Source organism: Chenopodium album, chromosome 24, assembly GCF_948465745.1.
Source record: "Chenopodium album chromosome 24, dcCheAlbu1.1, whole genome shotgun sequence".
NCBI classification, from domain to species: domain Eukaryota; kingdom Viridiplantae; phylum Streptophyta; class Magnoliopsida; order Caryophyllales; family Amaranthaceae; genus Chenopodium; species Chenopodium album.
Window position 1 is genome coordinate 9,908,523 of NC_137857.1, and position 16,814 is coordinate 9,925,336.

General features: G+C 33.0%; 2 protein-coding genes across 2 annotated transcripts; both read right to left on the bottom strand.

Moving 5' to 3' along the window:
* Positions 1-173: 173 nt before the first annotated feature.
* On the bottom strand, positions 174-7,052 carry LOC145610386 (caffeoyl-CoA O-methyltransferase-like). Its single transcript, XM_081665732.1, has 6 exons — positions 6,980-7,052; positions 3,133-3,240; positions 2,926-3,005; positions 1,942-2,086; positions 1,508-1,639; positions 174-570 (listed from the first exon to the last, which is right to left on the bottom strand). Exons 2-6 carry the CDS (start codon positions 3,226-3,228, stop codon positions 280-282), a joined length of 744 nt encoding a protein of 247 aa, XP_081521858.1. The 5' UTR covers positions 3,229-3,240; positions 6,980-7,052; the 3' UTR covers positions 174-279.
* Positions 7,053-8,119: 1,067 nt separating this feature from the next.
* On the bottom strand, positions 8,120-13,663 carry LOC145610385 (putative disease resistance protein RGA1). Its single transcript, XM_081665731.1, has 2 exons — positions 9,980-13,663; positions 8,120-8,754 (listed from the first exon to the last, which is right to left on the bottom strand). The coding sequence occupies exons 1-2, from the start codon at positions 13,419-13,421 to the stop codon at positions 8,726-8,728; spliced, it is 3,471 nt and encodes a 1,156-aa protein (XP_081521857.1). The 5' UTR covers positions 13,422-13,663; the 3' UTR covers positions 8,120-8,725.
* Positions 13,664-16,814: the final 3,151 nt, after the last annotated feature.

Here is a 16,814-nt window from a genome sequence, read left to right on the forward strand (position 1 = left end):
TTATGCAAAATTTATATCAAAGCCAAATGAGTCATCACATTCTTCTTCCAATTTTATCAAGCTAAGTCTCATTATTTTTAGTCAACTTTCTAATTCTATCACAAGAGAAGTTTCTTGCTACTTATCCAACAGTACAAAGTATAAATGATCAACAAAATTAATTAATATGCATTAAACACAATATTAACTAGTCTAACAAATTGTACCGTTTAAGCGTCTACAAAGTTTTGATTGTTCAATTATTGCAACATTATTAGAAGCATTAATTAAGAGAATTGATCAATAAAGACGTCTACAAAAAGTAATACCATCACCTAGAGGAAGGTGAGCAATATCAATGCGTGGATCAGCAGCTAGAGACTTGTTTAATTTCATGATGGCCTCTCGATTCACCTTCATGAAGTCCGGTACTTGTGATTCAGGCATGGCTACCGTTCCCCCCCAAAGTGTGTTGTCGTAAGCAATCACGCCGCCAACCTTGATGAGCTTGATCAACTGCTCATGGTATTTTTGGTAGCTAGGCTTGTCCGCGTCCACAAAGGCAAAGTCGAAACTTCCCTCATTCTTAGGCTGTATACAATATACACGTACTCAATCAAGTTATTCATCAATTAAGTCTTAATCTAGTTACAACAATAAATCAATCAAAGCCTTAATCCCATAATTAGTTACAACAACATATCTTGTTATTTATTTTTTATTTTATTTTTTATTTTTATTTTTTGAAAAAAAAAAAGTTGCAACAACATATCTTTTGAAATGCCTAGATAATAATATAAGTAAAACTTTCAGAATCTTTTAAAATTGCATTTTTGTATAATGGTACATTGGTTTTTGCAAAATAAATAATCAAAACACATCATGCAATATACCCTTTAATAACTAAACTAGTTGCCCCATCTGTGAATCTGTGATAGGTGGTTACGTATTAATGTATTATGGAGGAAATCAATTATTGTAAGAGCAAGGTATGTAGGGCTCTATATATATATATATATATATATTAGTGATGTACTATATATTATTGTGTTGTATGTTAGTTTTTTAAAATTATTTGTTGAAACTTAACAATACAAATAAATGTGAGATGGATATTAATTAAGGCTAAGTCGGTGGGGGACGAGTAACACCTTGTTTTAATTTTTGGGCAATGTTATATGTAGCCCTAAGGGTTATATATAAGCATTTAATATACTCTTGAAAATGGTATAAAATTAGGAATTCATGACAAAAACACGTGTAAATTAATGTAATTAGTGTATATATTTTCATGATTTCCTAACTTTACACAATTTTCTAGTGCGTTTTTAATGCTTATATGTAGCCCTAAGGGCTATGTATAACATTTTCCTTTTAAACCGAGTTTTATTAAATAAAATTGTATAGAACTGAAATAAACTGTAGAAAAGTCCAAAGGAACAGGGCCTAAGGTGGCCTGGATATAAGTTAGGGTCGTAGGGGTGGTGATGGTGAAATCAGATAATTCTATCGAATCAGATGTACTTACATTCAACAGAAGATTATCAAGAGCTAGGTGAGCATCCGATTCAATAAAATCAATTTTTCCTTCAACGCCAGCTTTTTTGATGAATGGCAAGCCGATCTCATATGCTTCTCTATCACAATCAATTGCAGTAATCTGTATTAATCAACAACAAAAATTGTTTACTTTTGCAAGGAATTGGTAACTATTTCTGAGAGAAAAGTGATGATAAAAATTGTTAGAGATTCAATTTAACCAAAAGCTTAAGCTGATAGTTGAAGCCTATCATGAATGAATATGTTTTATAGTCTATCACAAATGACTCATCCGTTATAAACAAAGTATGTGCATTTATTCCCTCAAAAAAAAGTATGTGCATTTATAATTATCTGTTGCTTCGGGCTAACAAAAATAGGTTGGGACGATGTAACGAAAACATCAACTCAAAAAATTTCAACCTTTGCATCATCTGGAATCGAAAGAGCAGTTAGCAAAAGAGAATATCCTGTAAATACTCCAACTTCAATAGTCTTTTTAGCATTCTCCTTCTTCAAAAGGAACGAAATCATTTGTCCTGCAATTGGTGAGCCAGCCATGAAGGACCTAGTAAATTATTAGAAGAGGCTGTGAATACAAAGTTTACACACATTTGAAGTGTTGTAAAACAACAAAGTCATAGACTTATAGTACATGACACCCTCTTCAAATGAGTAAAAATTAATTCTCAATGAGTTACCATTATTTAAATTTATGCAAGTGAAAGTCACATATTATGAATAAAAAGTGGGAACGGAAATAGTATAATAGTTCAATTATTTGGGAAAGATGTAATGTCCTTATCTTGATTATAATGGTGCATGTTTGATCTAAAATTGATTGTTTACAAATTACAATTATAATTACACCAAGGTCACTAATTTACTACTCCGTACTCCGTAGTACAGATTAGTTGCTTTGGGAATCTATCGCTCACTTAGTTCCTTTGTTTTTGCCCCATTTAACTTTGCGCGGTTTTCATTCTCCAAGATAAATTTTTATTTTTTTGTGAAGCATTAATTTGTCTAGGAACTTGATGTATTAAGTTAATTTTCCCTCCTAAGCACTCTACTCCGTACCATTTTTTGTGAAGCATCATTATTATTTTTAAATAGATGTACTACGTATTAAGTTAAAATCCCGGGCATCGCATGAGCACTATCTAGTATGTATATACTATGTTTTAGTAAATGGAATTAGTTGCATGGAAAAAATGTAATTCGGAGTATGAGGATTAGTGTATTGGGAGTATGAAAACATGAAGGTAAATGTGTAAAATTAGTATCATATTTTAGAAAAGTTTAGAATTGTAACCATATAAAAGAGACGCCTAAAATAGAATATATAACCATAGAAAAGTGACGGAAGGAGTAATAGACTAACAGAGGAAAAAGAAAAAAAATTACTTGGGGTGACTTTCAGTTGCTTCCCTGAGCTCCTTGAGAGGTTCTGCTTCGCGTGGATAAACACTACTTTCCAGAATATACTGCATCCAAATAATCAACTATAAGGTTAATTCTAAGTACAACATCAAATAAAATTCAGCATTACAATCCAAAGATCAATGTAATGAATCAATAACTCAAGAAAGCGAGATCGAATGCAAGACTAACATTGTGCAGTTCCTCACTCTGCAACAACCCTGTGTTCTTCACCTGCTTCTTGATATCAAATTCATGCTTCTCTTGCTTCTTGAGATCAAATTCCATATCTTAAATTTCCTACACAAATTTTTAAGTTTAGGGTTCTTTTAGTTGAAAGTGTTTGTTCATTGGATATGCACAAAAAAAAAAAAAAAAAACCCCTCATGTAATTGCCCTAATTGGCAATCAGAGGGGTAATCTTGTAGGATTATGTGCTTCACTACTAGTGCGAAATCCTAATTCATATTGTTGATTAGAACTAACACTCTTAGATATGTATACAAATGAAAAGTTTGCTAAAATAACAAATTATTTCCAATGTATCGAATGTATATGCATAAACTTTTGTTTATATATACCCAGCTTATAATAAATTAGTATAAATCGAACAATTTTAAATTTTTAACCAATTTAGAATAACTCACAGCTTTCTTTAGGGTAATTGTAAACTAAATATGATACTCCGTAATAGGCAATGGAATACGTTTAATAAAGGTAACATAGTTCTTTTTTTTTTTGACGAGAAGGTAACATAGTTCTTTATTTTCATTTATTGAGACAATAAGATTTAATTTTTACTCACTTAAAAAGGGTAACTTTGTCAATATACTCGTAATATATTTGACTTTTATTTAAACTAGGGCAGCTAACGCGCGCGTCATAGCTAGCCATATCTTGAAGGTTTTTTTGGTTTGGCTTTTAAATCACAAAATTAGTTAAATTAACAATAAGAGAAATTTTTCCTAAAAAAAAAAACAATAAGAGAAAATATGTAATCAACTATATTTAGGTGGTATAAATGTTCAAGACAACTAACATTTATGAAAGCATAAAAGTACATAAATATTTTAGAGGGTATAATTGTCTAAACACTATTCATTAAAATAGCATCTACTATTAATGAGGGTATGTATGTAAATACACATTTTGAAGGGTACAATTGGCATTACACTATTCATAAGAGTATGTTTCTACTTTTTATAGGGTAGGGATTGAACTAATTTCTATTTATTTTCCGTCATTTTTTTTTATTTATTTCAAGGTTATGTTAAATCGTTTAGTGCAATTTTACAACAGATGTATAATATTTAGTGTACGTTCGATTTTAATAATAGTTTGTGATGTATATGCAGGCATAAATGTTAGAAAGAGAACTCTAATAAAGAGACGGAGAGAGTATTTATAATGATAAATGTATATATGCATGCATATACAACATTAACTATTACAAAAATAAATTTAATCAGCTTTGTTCTTTCCCATATGTTATAACAAGGTTCAACTACGAGTAAAACTTTAAGTTTTCATTTAATTTTAATCAACAAAATTCTTTTAACGTAAAGATTTCTTTGTGATTGGAATTATTTGAGTTAGATAATAAAGCAAACGTAAAGAATAAGATACAAAACATGTTGAGTGGGTGGGCTCCTCACCTCAAATGGACAAAATAAGATCATTCAATCATTCATATATAAGTCATAAGACTCATAACCTGTCTCTTCGGAGGCATCTGATATAACATATACTTGTAAGTCATATCCTATCATAATTGGAAGTTTTAATTTAGTAGAAAATCGTGATACTACAGAGTGCTAGTGGATTCCAACGATAAATCCACCGATTTCTTTATCAAATCATATCAGCATAACAAATAATTGCGGATTATTATATTATTATCGACGACAATTTCCATTATGATGATGTCGAGTTCATAATGTTATTTTTTCTGATTCTTTCATGTACATTCCAGTTTATAATAATATCAAAAGCCATTTTCATTCTAGTAATCCTAACGAGCTCTTAAGGGTCTGTTTACATTTACTGAACTGTCCCTCCAAAAAAAAAAAAAAAAAAATTTACTGAAATGAACTAAAATGATTAGAGATGAATTGAACTGATTGGAGCTGAACTAAGCTGAACTAAACTGAACTTAATAGAGCTGAAATGAATATTTTATGATACTCCCTCCGTGTTTTTTTAAGTGATACATATTGTCCGGCACATAGTTTTAGGAAATTTAATTGACTTAGTAGTAAATAAAATAAGAGGTAAGTGGGGTAGTGGAGTATTAAAAAATTGTTAAAGAAAGATAGTGGGGTTAATAGTTTATTGAAAAGTAATGAATGTGAGAGGAAATATATAATAAAAAAGTAGTAGTGGGTTTGGGTGGGGACCATGAGAGGAGAGAGATATAATATTTTAATGTATTGTTTTGCCAAAAAAAGAAATGTATCACTTAAAAAAACACGGCCGGAAATGGAAAATGTATCACTTAAAAAAAACACGGAGGGAGTAGAAGGAAATTAGGAGCTGAACTAAACTGCACTGAACTAATTGGAACTGAGCTGAGCTGAATTGATTGAATCTGAATTGAACTGAGAGCAGGCCCTAAATAACTGGGCCATTTAATTTGTCATTGTGATATTAAGATTTTAAAGTGAAACCCTTATCTGTATGTTGTCTTGTACAAATCTATATGTTTTCTTGTACAAATGTTAGAAAAGTTACAGCTTACTAGACTTTCTAGTAACTAATTTTGTAAGGAATATTAGAAGAATATTTTTCATATATTTTTTGTTAAGGTAGTTTCCTTATATATAAGATATTATTGACACAAGATAATATCTTTAATGTCTTTTGATTTTATTTCATATAATGCTTTGACCAGTTTCTACATGGTATCAGAGCCATATATAGCGTACAATAGTTTTCCCAAAATATATGGGATAAAATCAAAAGATATTCAAGATATTATCTTGTGTCAATAATAACCTATGAACAAGGAAACTAGATTAACCAAAAATATATGATAATAATGATAAATATTCTCCTAATATTCCTAACATCATATCCATCTTATGTCCCTACATATGCACCATAAGCCGATAATTTTACCAAAGCACTTGATAAATCGCAGTTTGATTTCCTACTTCACAAGTTGGGCATTTTCAGTCCACATGCTCAAACTTGAGGGGTAGGTGTTAGGAATATATATAAGGTGAATATTTATCATTATTATCATATATTTTTGGTTAAGGTAGTTTCGTTGTATATGTTATTATTGACACAAGATAATATCTTGAATATCTTTTGATAAGAGCATATTGTTCTAACATCGAGAATGGAATGAAAAGAAATACTCCGTAGATAAGAGGGAAGAAATAAATCATATAACTCCTATCTTTTTTATTATTTTTTTTAATTTTTAATTTAATTTAATTTTTTTTAACAGGTGCTTTTTATTTGTTTGGTTCAACGATAAAAAGGAATTACTTAAACTTGACACTCTAAAAAAAGGATTAGACACTTTGAAAGTGAGAGGGTTAAGGATAAGGGATTTCCATCCTCAAAACATCCCTAGTGAAATTAAACCCTTAACCACGAGATTTGAAGATGTAATATTCCCCACTAAACCAAGCTAAACTTGGTGGCCTAAGCCTTTGGTATATCGATCACATACATAGACGGTAGACATGACATTTGTTAACATAATGCATGGATACATTCTAGTAATATAAAAAATTTACCATGAAAACGAAACGAATGATGCGAATCTAGAGAGATGAGAGCAAAAGAACAAAATTTAGGGAAAGCAAGCAAGATCCACAAGGGTAGAGCCATAGAAATCCATGGATTAACTTACATATTACTCTTATATATCAATATATGTATTAAATCATCATCAACAAAGTTTTAACTCAGATTTTCATCAAAAATAAAAAATAAAATTAAAACATTAACTGAATTTAATTGAATAAGCATGATTGAAAAAGAAAAGAAAGGCAGAAAAGATAGATGAATAAGAAAGGTGACGTACCAAGTAGTTTGGACTAACAGATTAAGGAGCTTCTTATGTCACAACCGAGAGAAGAGTGCGTAATGAAAGGAATAGCTTCCACGCTTTAAATAGAATTGTAGTCCCATTGTTTCCAGGTTTTTATTCAAATGTGCCACGTGTGTTACTTTATATGCATCCCCGTCTCCTTGATTGATTACAGTTCTTACTGTTGTGTGCGGTTGACCATTACCATGTAATGATTTATAAAAGAATCAATTAATCCCTATAACATTAATCGAATAACCCTTGTAATACTAATTAAGTAACCCTTATAATATTGACGAATAAAATATCCCTATGACATTGACCAAATAACTCCAATAAATTAGTCACATTGTGTAGCCAGTCACATACGAAGTATAAGAATTTATGTACATGATATTATTTTTAATAGATTAATGAAGATTTGAGATAAAAATAATGAAAGGTTAGCTTCCAAAATAATACAGTGAAAAATAAAAAAGGGGACGAATGTAGTATTATTAGGACTTTTCCAATTCGTTTTTGGCATGTAAAAGCATTATAAACAACATCAAAATGTCACCAGGCCCAACTAGCTTCAATACATTGGGTATCAGTTATCATTCAGTCTACTACAATCCAATATGGTAACAGTCTACTGCAAAACCCTTGGGCCAAGGCTCATAAAGAAAAGTGATCTATAATGGATGTGTTTACATCCAAAATCATATGGCTATAGAAGAAATAAGCGAGCGAAAAGATATATATATGAAGTACTCTGTATGAGACAATATTTTTTTTTTTCTCACACATGTACAAAAAATTACCAATTATCCTCCTTTTCACATAATCATCGGACGTGTGTTGTAAGTTCTATTATTACATCGTTGATTGCTACACGCCTACACCCTTGCTTTCAAAGTTTCATGTCATAGCGTTGCAAACATACATGCCCTGCAAGGCTGCAACGAATTCTTCTCCTGCCTTCCAATAATCACTAGTATAACACTGTATAACCACAATAGTAGAGTAACATAGCATAAAAGATCATATTTTTTAAACCTTTACTCTAGGTTACCTTGTATACATACATAGAAAAATTACTTTTTAACATTTATCATCTAAGAAAGTTAAACATCGAATTTAGTGTTGATTGCATTTGTACTACATACAATAAGATCAAAATAACAAAAATGATTCTACTGCTAATATAACTAAGAAACCAAACATACAAATAATAAACTTTTCTATTTGATCTATCATATCCTTAGCTTTCTTCCAACCTAGCTTTTAACGATCTTCATGCAAATAGGTGGATTAACACCAGCCAAAGCAAGTACTAAGACTAAGACATGGTACCAATATACAGGACTAAGACATGGTACCACACCACTTGAGCTAGCTGATGGATGATCTGTGGCAGTACACCAATAGCAATCGCGGCAATAGCAACATAGCCAGCTGCTGCAGCCCAATATGGAATTCTGTCCTGGAGAAAATACTGAGTTCTTCGTTGGTCATCGAATGATTCAGGGGAGACTTCAGGTGTGGGGTGTTCACTGTAAGGAACAAATAAAAAAGAACTGATCTGTCTGATCTAACATAGCTGCGGGCTGCAACACGGGAGCTGAGAAACATATGCACTTGTTCTGTACGAATGTTGAAAATGTGGGCAGGCCTGGAGGCATAATATAGAGCTCAAGTGATCTGAATACTTGATCAACGGATGTGTTAACATCAGATCAGGGGCCATAGCTATCGTAATCAATGCTGGAACTTCTTTCTGAAAGGAGCTGTAGCATCATATAAAGAGTTAAGTAAGACTCCTTGATAACAAGAAAGCTGCTACATTATATTAAGTAAAACAGAAGCTGCAAAATGTTTGCGATCTTTATCTTAAAAGGAGTTTGCATCATGTTTTGCATAGATATACTAGGTACTGGTGGAGCAATAATCAATTTATAGGAATCAAGATATTCTAAGTTTGTTCATAAGAACAAAAGGCTAGGCTTGAGACTGATAAAACAAATTGCAGTAGGTACATACTCTTAACACATATGCGACTGGACCAATTAAGAATCACTGCAACCCCCATTTTAGCTCTCTTACTAAGTAAGCTAGACAAGAAAGCTTGATTTCAAATTACTCCAAATTTGTTCATCACTTCATCAGTCTACAACCAAATCAAATCCCAATCAACAGGACACTCTCTTTGAGATGTGTACATACATCTATTATATTTTTCTAGTCTTTTTAAATAATAGCATTGACTATTACCACAATCATAAACTATCAGAGTTAATCACAACATGATCGGAGAAGCTTTTAGAAATCAAAACATACTTCAATATCTTGAACATAGCATGAATATTCACAGCTCAATGTAGAAATCAATGTTAAGTGTCAAAGGTGAAATCTTAGTGAGAGTCCTTTTTTTTTTTGTTTTTTTTGTTTTTTGTTTTTTGTTTTTTTTTTTTTTACAAAAACCAAGCATTTACTAACCTAATGCTGCAAATTATATTTAGGCTTCTTAAAATAAACATGGCAGAAAGTTCACCTAGTTTTCAAAATGCATTTTCAGAATTTTTTATACAATTGAACCAGCAACAATGACTCTGGAGCTGCATTCTAGTCATCAATCAGGTGTGCACACAAACATTACCTGGATTTCTCTAGTCCAGTATATATTAAATGCAAACACGTTATTACACCAGATAAAATCTCGTTGCACAAACATATAGATGTAGGTGGATCAAAGAAAAACAATGCCTAATGCTACATAAACTGAACAGAAAAATGAATTGGATACCGGTAGGTTGGGGGAAAAATAAAAATGTCTATGCTAGCTGATAATAAGTAAGACAACAAATGACCAGCACAACTCCCAGAAGTTAAAAAAAGGATCACAGATTATTGTATTAGACGAAATTCTGTAAACTAGTCTGCTGTGAATGCTAAAAAAACGTAATGGCATGTGGTTGATTCAAGAAAAGGATAGACTAGGTAGAATTTTCGCACCTACTCGTCTGACTTTAATGTCGGGGATGTGTTGTATCTTGGACCAGTCCTTTCCGTTGGGTTCGTTACAACTTTTTCTTAGTTCTGGACACATAAAGATGTCAAGTTTCTGAAGGGTGGTGAGGTTCCGGATTGATTCAGGGAGTGACTTTATGGCACCGCATCCAATAATAGAAAGGGAACGGAGACAGTGTTGAAGGGACTTCCAAGGCAAGCCATCATCATTGACCTCGTCTTCAGAGAAGCTAAGTTGATCATTGTGAGTCAGCACTAATGACTCCAAGGCAGTGAGATGCTCCAACCCCCCTCTTCCAAGTCTCTGCAAATTTCGGCAATTAGAAATTTGGAGGCTTCGTAGGGAAGAAGTGTATTTGTATTTCTGGAATACAGCCCCAAATACTGATAAACTCTCCACCTTCTCATTCTTTAATATATGTAGTTTATTGACTGGAGAGTGTATTAAGTTGAGAAGACCCACATCATCTATATTAACCTCCCTTAACCTAACGTCACCTTGTGTATTCCCAAAACAGTCAGCCTCATTCAGGTCCAAATCTTTGAGGCTTCTACAGGAAGGAAATGAAGTTAACTTAGGGCACTTACAAATAAACAATTTGGAGAGACGAGAAAATGTGAAGCTACTCCTTAAGATACGATCATCGTCATCATCCTCAACCAACTCCTCTTCCCTCCACCATCCTTTCAAACTTCTAAGATCACTCATGTAGAGAGTTTCAAGGGAGGGGAAGAATGCCATCAAATCTTCTTTGCCATTGCCATTGTTGCTGCTTGTAATCTCCATATATTCCAGCTTGTGTAGAGATTCAAGTGTCAGTGATTTCAGATTACGCAGTTTACTCAACGATGGTATCTGCTCCAAGTTGTTGCAATAAAAAAGCTTGATCTCAACAAGATGTGGGAGGGAGAGTGCCCAGTTGTCCTCGGCTCTACCCCACCTTGGAATTGTTGTACCCTTGTAATCCCACAAGGTGAATATCTTGAGATTAAAAGGTGGTTCTAGCTTTTCCATCACACCTTCCCACTCTAAACATCTATCATTTTCATCCTCATCCTCATCCTCATCCTCAGCCTCCAAAAAATCGATTACAACCTCAGTGAGATATTTCAGACCCATCAAATACTCTCCTCCTCCATCATTCATGTAAAATTTGCCGATATTGATGCTTATGCCACCTTTTAAGTTGGTCAGGGGTTTAAGATCTTTGAGCTCTCCCATACATTGTTCCTCTTTAGAAACTCTCTTTGCCATACCCACCACAAACGATGGTAGCACCCTAAGATTAGTCAACTTAACCATGCCTGATGGCATATGAGTTAACTTAAGACAACGACTTAAATCCAAGTGCCTAAGACTTGTCAACTGACCCATGCTTGTAGGCATACTAGCTAAACAGCACCCACTTAAATCTAAGTGCCTAAGATTTGTTAATTTATCCATGCAAGGCATATCAGTTAACTTATCACACCTACTTAAATCCAAGTGCCTAAGTTTTACCAATTTGCTAAAATCTTTTGGCAACTCCCTCAATTTAATGCAATCATATATATCTAATGTCTGCAGATTATGTAGTCCAGTAATAGAATCAGAGAGTGTCTCCAAATAATAATTGCAAGACAAGTCAAGGTACCTTAAATGCAGTAGCTTACCAATTGAATCAGGCAACCTTTTTATTCCTATTGACTTCAAACACAACACCCTTAGACACATCAAACTATCCATGTGTGTATCCACAAGAGTTTTTGAACGATCGTAACTTAAAATAAACGAACGTATCTTACTCTTAAATGAGTAACTTTGTGAAAAAGTACCACGAGAAAAATACACATGACGAACCTTATCTCCCAATTTGGTTCTATTAGAACTCACCACACTAATTTCCTCCCTCCCCACTTCAAGAGCAACATCGTGCATGAAGTCATGGATTTTCACGGACCTAATTTCACCATACTCATCCTTCTCTACATCTTGAAAGAAATATCTGCGTACCAAAATCAGGAAATGCTCCTCCGCCGCATCTTCTATGCTTTGATCTCTATCCAACGACACAATGTATCCTTGTGCCATCCAAAGGCTAATCAATTCCTTCCTATTGAGTCTATAATCTTTGGGAAACAGCGAACAATAGCTAAAACAATTCTTCAAAGAGGATCTAAGGTTGTGGTAACTAAGCTTTAGTATAGACATTATTTCATTATCACCTTTTCCAATTCCAGTGAATCCGATGTGCTCAAATGTCTGCCACTTATTTACAGGCTGGCCAAATAGAAGGCTACCTACCACCTTTATGGCAAGCGGTATGTTATAGCATTTTTCAACAATCTTCTTCCCAATATCAACTAAATCAAGATGATTTATAAGTGCTTGTTCCTCTTTATCAAACGCTACAGACTCGAACAAGAGCCATGAATTCTTTGGAGACAAACCTTGCAATTTGTGCACATGCTTTTCCCCAATAATTTTCGCAGTCATCTCTGAACGTGTTGTTACCACAATCCTACTACCCTCTTGACCCAGCATTAAGAACCTACACAGGCTACGCCATTTCTCAAGATTTTCATTCCATACATCATCAAGAACAAGCAAATACTTCTTTCCTCTTAATTGCTCTTGAATTTGCCTTTGCACCCATTCCATTGAGGAGGTATTATCAGGCCTAATACCAGAAACTAATTCTAGAATCTTACAAAGAATGATCTTAACATCAAATGGTTCCCCATCTTGATCAGACACACAAACCCACAATCTTAACTTGGGATCCGGAAACTTTGCTACAACCCTTTCATCGTTATACACAAGCTGGGAAAGAGCAGTTTTACCCAATCCCCCCACTCCAACAATAGTCACAAAGCGAAAACTTTCATGAGCATCATTCGGACTTAACAACATATCAATGACAATCTTTTTATCATCCTCCCTCCCAATAATATCCCCTGCATCCACGTAGGAACAAGTTTCCTCCCTCCTTCTACAAATAGGATTATAGTCAACACTAAGCCCAAATTTCTGATGGTTACTGACAATAGTATCCAACTGCTCCTTAATGTCCTTAACTTGACGAGACATTCTATGAGCTTGACTTACCTCCTTTTTCTTACCAGAAAAAAAGCGACGTACCTTTTTAAGGACTTTATCGTCCTTGTTGCCATCAAGCAGCTTGAGCTCAGCAAGGGTGAAGAACTCATCGAACAGATCATCAGCATCATAAACAGCAGCCTTGAGGTCCTCGATATAGCCTCGTGTTTCGTGGGAGAGTTCCCGCTTGGAGTCAGCATCAAGGAGCACATTCTTGACGGTGGAGACAGTTTTGATGAGGTCTTGGAGTTGAGATTTGTAGCCCCACATGTCACAAATCTCTTTGATGATCTCAGACCCAATAACTGCAATGAGCTTTCCAACAATGGTGATTCCGAGTTCGGCCATTGGGGATTTGAATGAGATGAGAATGAATAAGAATGTAGAGATGAGAAGATTTAGAAGGATGCTGTAATTTAATTAAGGAGTAATTGAGTAGTGTTGAATGAACATGTATGTACTTCAACTCTTCAATCATCACTACCAAACAAGTATAATGAGCTCCACTTATTTACTGGGGCTCACTTCATTCTTGGACAGTGTAAAGTGAGCTGTGAGTAAAATCAGCAGCTTCTTGTTGGTTTTCATGAAATGAACTGGAACCACATCAAGCTATGCAATTATTGAATTATACAAAGGAGAACATTGTAAGGTTATTCGCATAAATATTCAAACTACTTTGTCTACCTTTTTATAGACCAACTTTTTTTTCTTTTACTTTGTCCGTTTTTGTTATACTCACTTTATATTCTCAATTTGATTTGCATAACATTAACTAAATTATTAAACCAAAAAAAAGGAAAAAAAAAAAAAAAAGATGGAGGTAATATAAAAACAAAATTCATTTCAAAGTTCTACCAAGTAAAACTGGTGTCACTAGGTACATGTTGAAACTTGAGAGTCTTGGGACATAATGTCATCAATCCAATAAGTTGGACCCAAATTTGATACTCGTATAAGAATAGCCAATATGATATCCAATACGAGTAACAGATTAAGTACTAATAATAATACAAAATATATTGGCCTGGAGTCATTGATAAAATAATTAAACCATCTTAATTTGCAAATTATTTACTCATACACAATTGAAAATATTAATGGTTGAAAAACAAAAGACTAGTGAGTCAAATACTCAAATGTCGAAAAATAAAGATAGTACTCCCTTCATCACTAAATTACATTCGTATTTATAGTATTTATTCCTCACATAATAGAGAGAAGTATGAATGTAATTATGTAATTTAGGGACGGATAGAGTACTTTTCGTTTAACTGGTGCAAATAATACAATATGAAACAAAGGTAGTAATTACTTTACAAACCACATGTAAAGAGGTGGGAGGATGAAAATAGACATGCATTTACCATTTCAAGTACTTCTAATTATTTAATTTTTGTTAAAATAGGATCAGAAGCTTATTATGATTACAAATTCAAGATATTATACCTTTGAATCGTAAAATTAAATTAAATTCTGGTAATTAAAGCATATAATTAAACAGTGATAAATTAAAAAATTCAGTTTCCGGCGACATACCTTGAACCAAACGAACTGAGGCGAAGTGAGAGGCGAAAGGAGTGATGGTGGAGAAACTGTTGGAAATTTTCTGAAATTCCGACCAGTTGAGCTGCAATTTTATTTTATTTTATTTTTATTTTTATTTTTATTTTTATTTTTTTTTGACGACACAAGTTGAGCTGTAATTTTACTACGGAAGGCTAGCAATTCAATTCAATTCAATTCAATTGACAATTACCTTGACTTAATTTCTTATTTCAAGGCTAGCCGTTAAATTTTTTTTCTTATTGAATTAGGTAACGACTATCACTTTTATAATTTTATATCAATTTTATAAAAATAAATTCACTTTTTGAGTAATACATTTACAAAATAGTTTCAGGATGATATAATAACTTAGGGCCTGTTCACATTTACTTAATTTCAGTTCAGTTCAGTTCCGCTCCAATCAGTTCAGTTCAGTTCAGTTCAATTCAGTTCAGCTCAGCTCAGCTCAGCTCTTAATTTCCCTCTCACATAAAATATTCATTTCAGTTCAGTTCAGTTCAGCTCCAATCAGTTCAGTTCAGCTTAGTTCTGTAAATGTGAACAGGCCCTTATTGTAGACCCAACTTTCTAGTATACCGTATGAATGTGATTATATTACTACAAAAGTAATTATATCATCCTGAAACTATTATGTAAATGTATTACTCAAAAAGTGAATTTATTATTATAAAAGGTATCAAATAGTAAATTACATCATTCAAAAGATGATTTTTAAATTTTATCATCCTAAAGATGATTATATAATCTCATTAAATGGTTTAATATGAGATTATATAATTCAAAATATGACTCACAAAAAGATAATTATATCATCTAAAAAAGTGATTATATCATTCAGAATGTGATTATATTATTTGAAAGTGTCAAATTTTGGGTATACAATAATTTATTGTAGACCGGTCCATACAAAACCAATTGAATTAATTAATGTTATGTTTTATTCCTTGTTTATGTCTAAAAAAAGTACTTGTAGAGTTGTAGATGTTTGTTTATCTAGTTTAGCCCCAAGTCTTAAGACCTGAATGTAACATCATTTTTGGTGGTCCCATTGAAAATGATGTCATTAAATTCTTGTTAAGACTCACTAAGGGCCTGTTCACATTTACTTAATTTCAGTTCAGTTCAATTCAGTTCAGCTCCAATCAGTTCAGTTCAGTTCCAATCAGTTCAGTTCAGTTCAGCTCTTAATTTCCCTCTCACATAAAATATTCATTTCAGCTCAATTCAGTTCAGTTCAGTTCAGTTCCAATCAATTCAGTTCAGTTCAGTTCAGCTCCAATCAGTTCAGTTCAGTTTAGTTCAGCTCAGTTCAGTAAATATGAACAGGCCCTAAGACTTACAAAAATTTTATCACTTTAGCCCTAAGACTTAAATATTTGACATATTATATATAGAAAAGTGTATAAAAAATAAAGGGATAATAAAAATAAAATGAAGTGAGTGAAGTGGGTCCCAATCTCAAGTCTCAACTTGAGACTTGCTTGAGATTTTTGAAGAAAAATGGAAAAAGTTTTAAGTATAAATCTTAGACTCAAAATGATGATGTCACCCCCTAAACTTGCTCAATATGACTCGTGAGTTTATTATTCCCAGGTATATTATTTCTAAAATGATATGATTGTCTTTATAGAGAATTAGGCCTATGTGGCTATGTAGGCTAGTATAAACTTACTCTTATATTTCACTAGACTAGAGTCCGTGCTAATGCACGGTATATACATAACTTATATATTTAGAAGGAAAAACAATAAGAGATGTGGAAGTTATTGTTATAAATTATATATATAGAGAGAGAGCTAAAGAAGTAGTTTACTATCTGTAATATTATCTCACTACGGAAGATATTGAGAATGGGTGAATTTGCAAGTGCATTCACCATGTATTTATAGTAGAAACAAGCTACTACTAGATACACATTAGTCATGCATATAGGTTAATAGACTTGGAAAAACTTGGCTATGCATTTAATGGTCATGACAAAGAAGACCAAATAATTGTGTGGCATTCACACAAGTTGCTTCATAACACTCCCCCTTGAATGCCCACACAAAACTGAGTTAAAGTTGTCTAATTAAAATCTTACTAGGAAAAATATTCTATTATATGCTATAGTGTACTGCCTCATTAAAAACCTTGTCAGGAAAAACCCATTGGGATAAAAACCTGATCGAA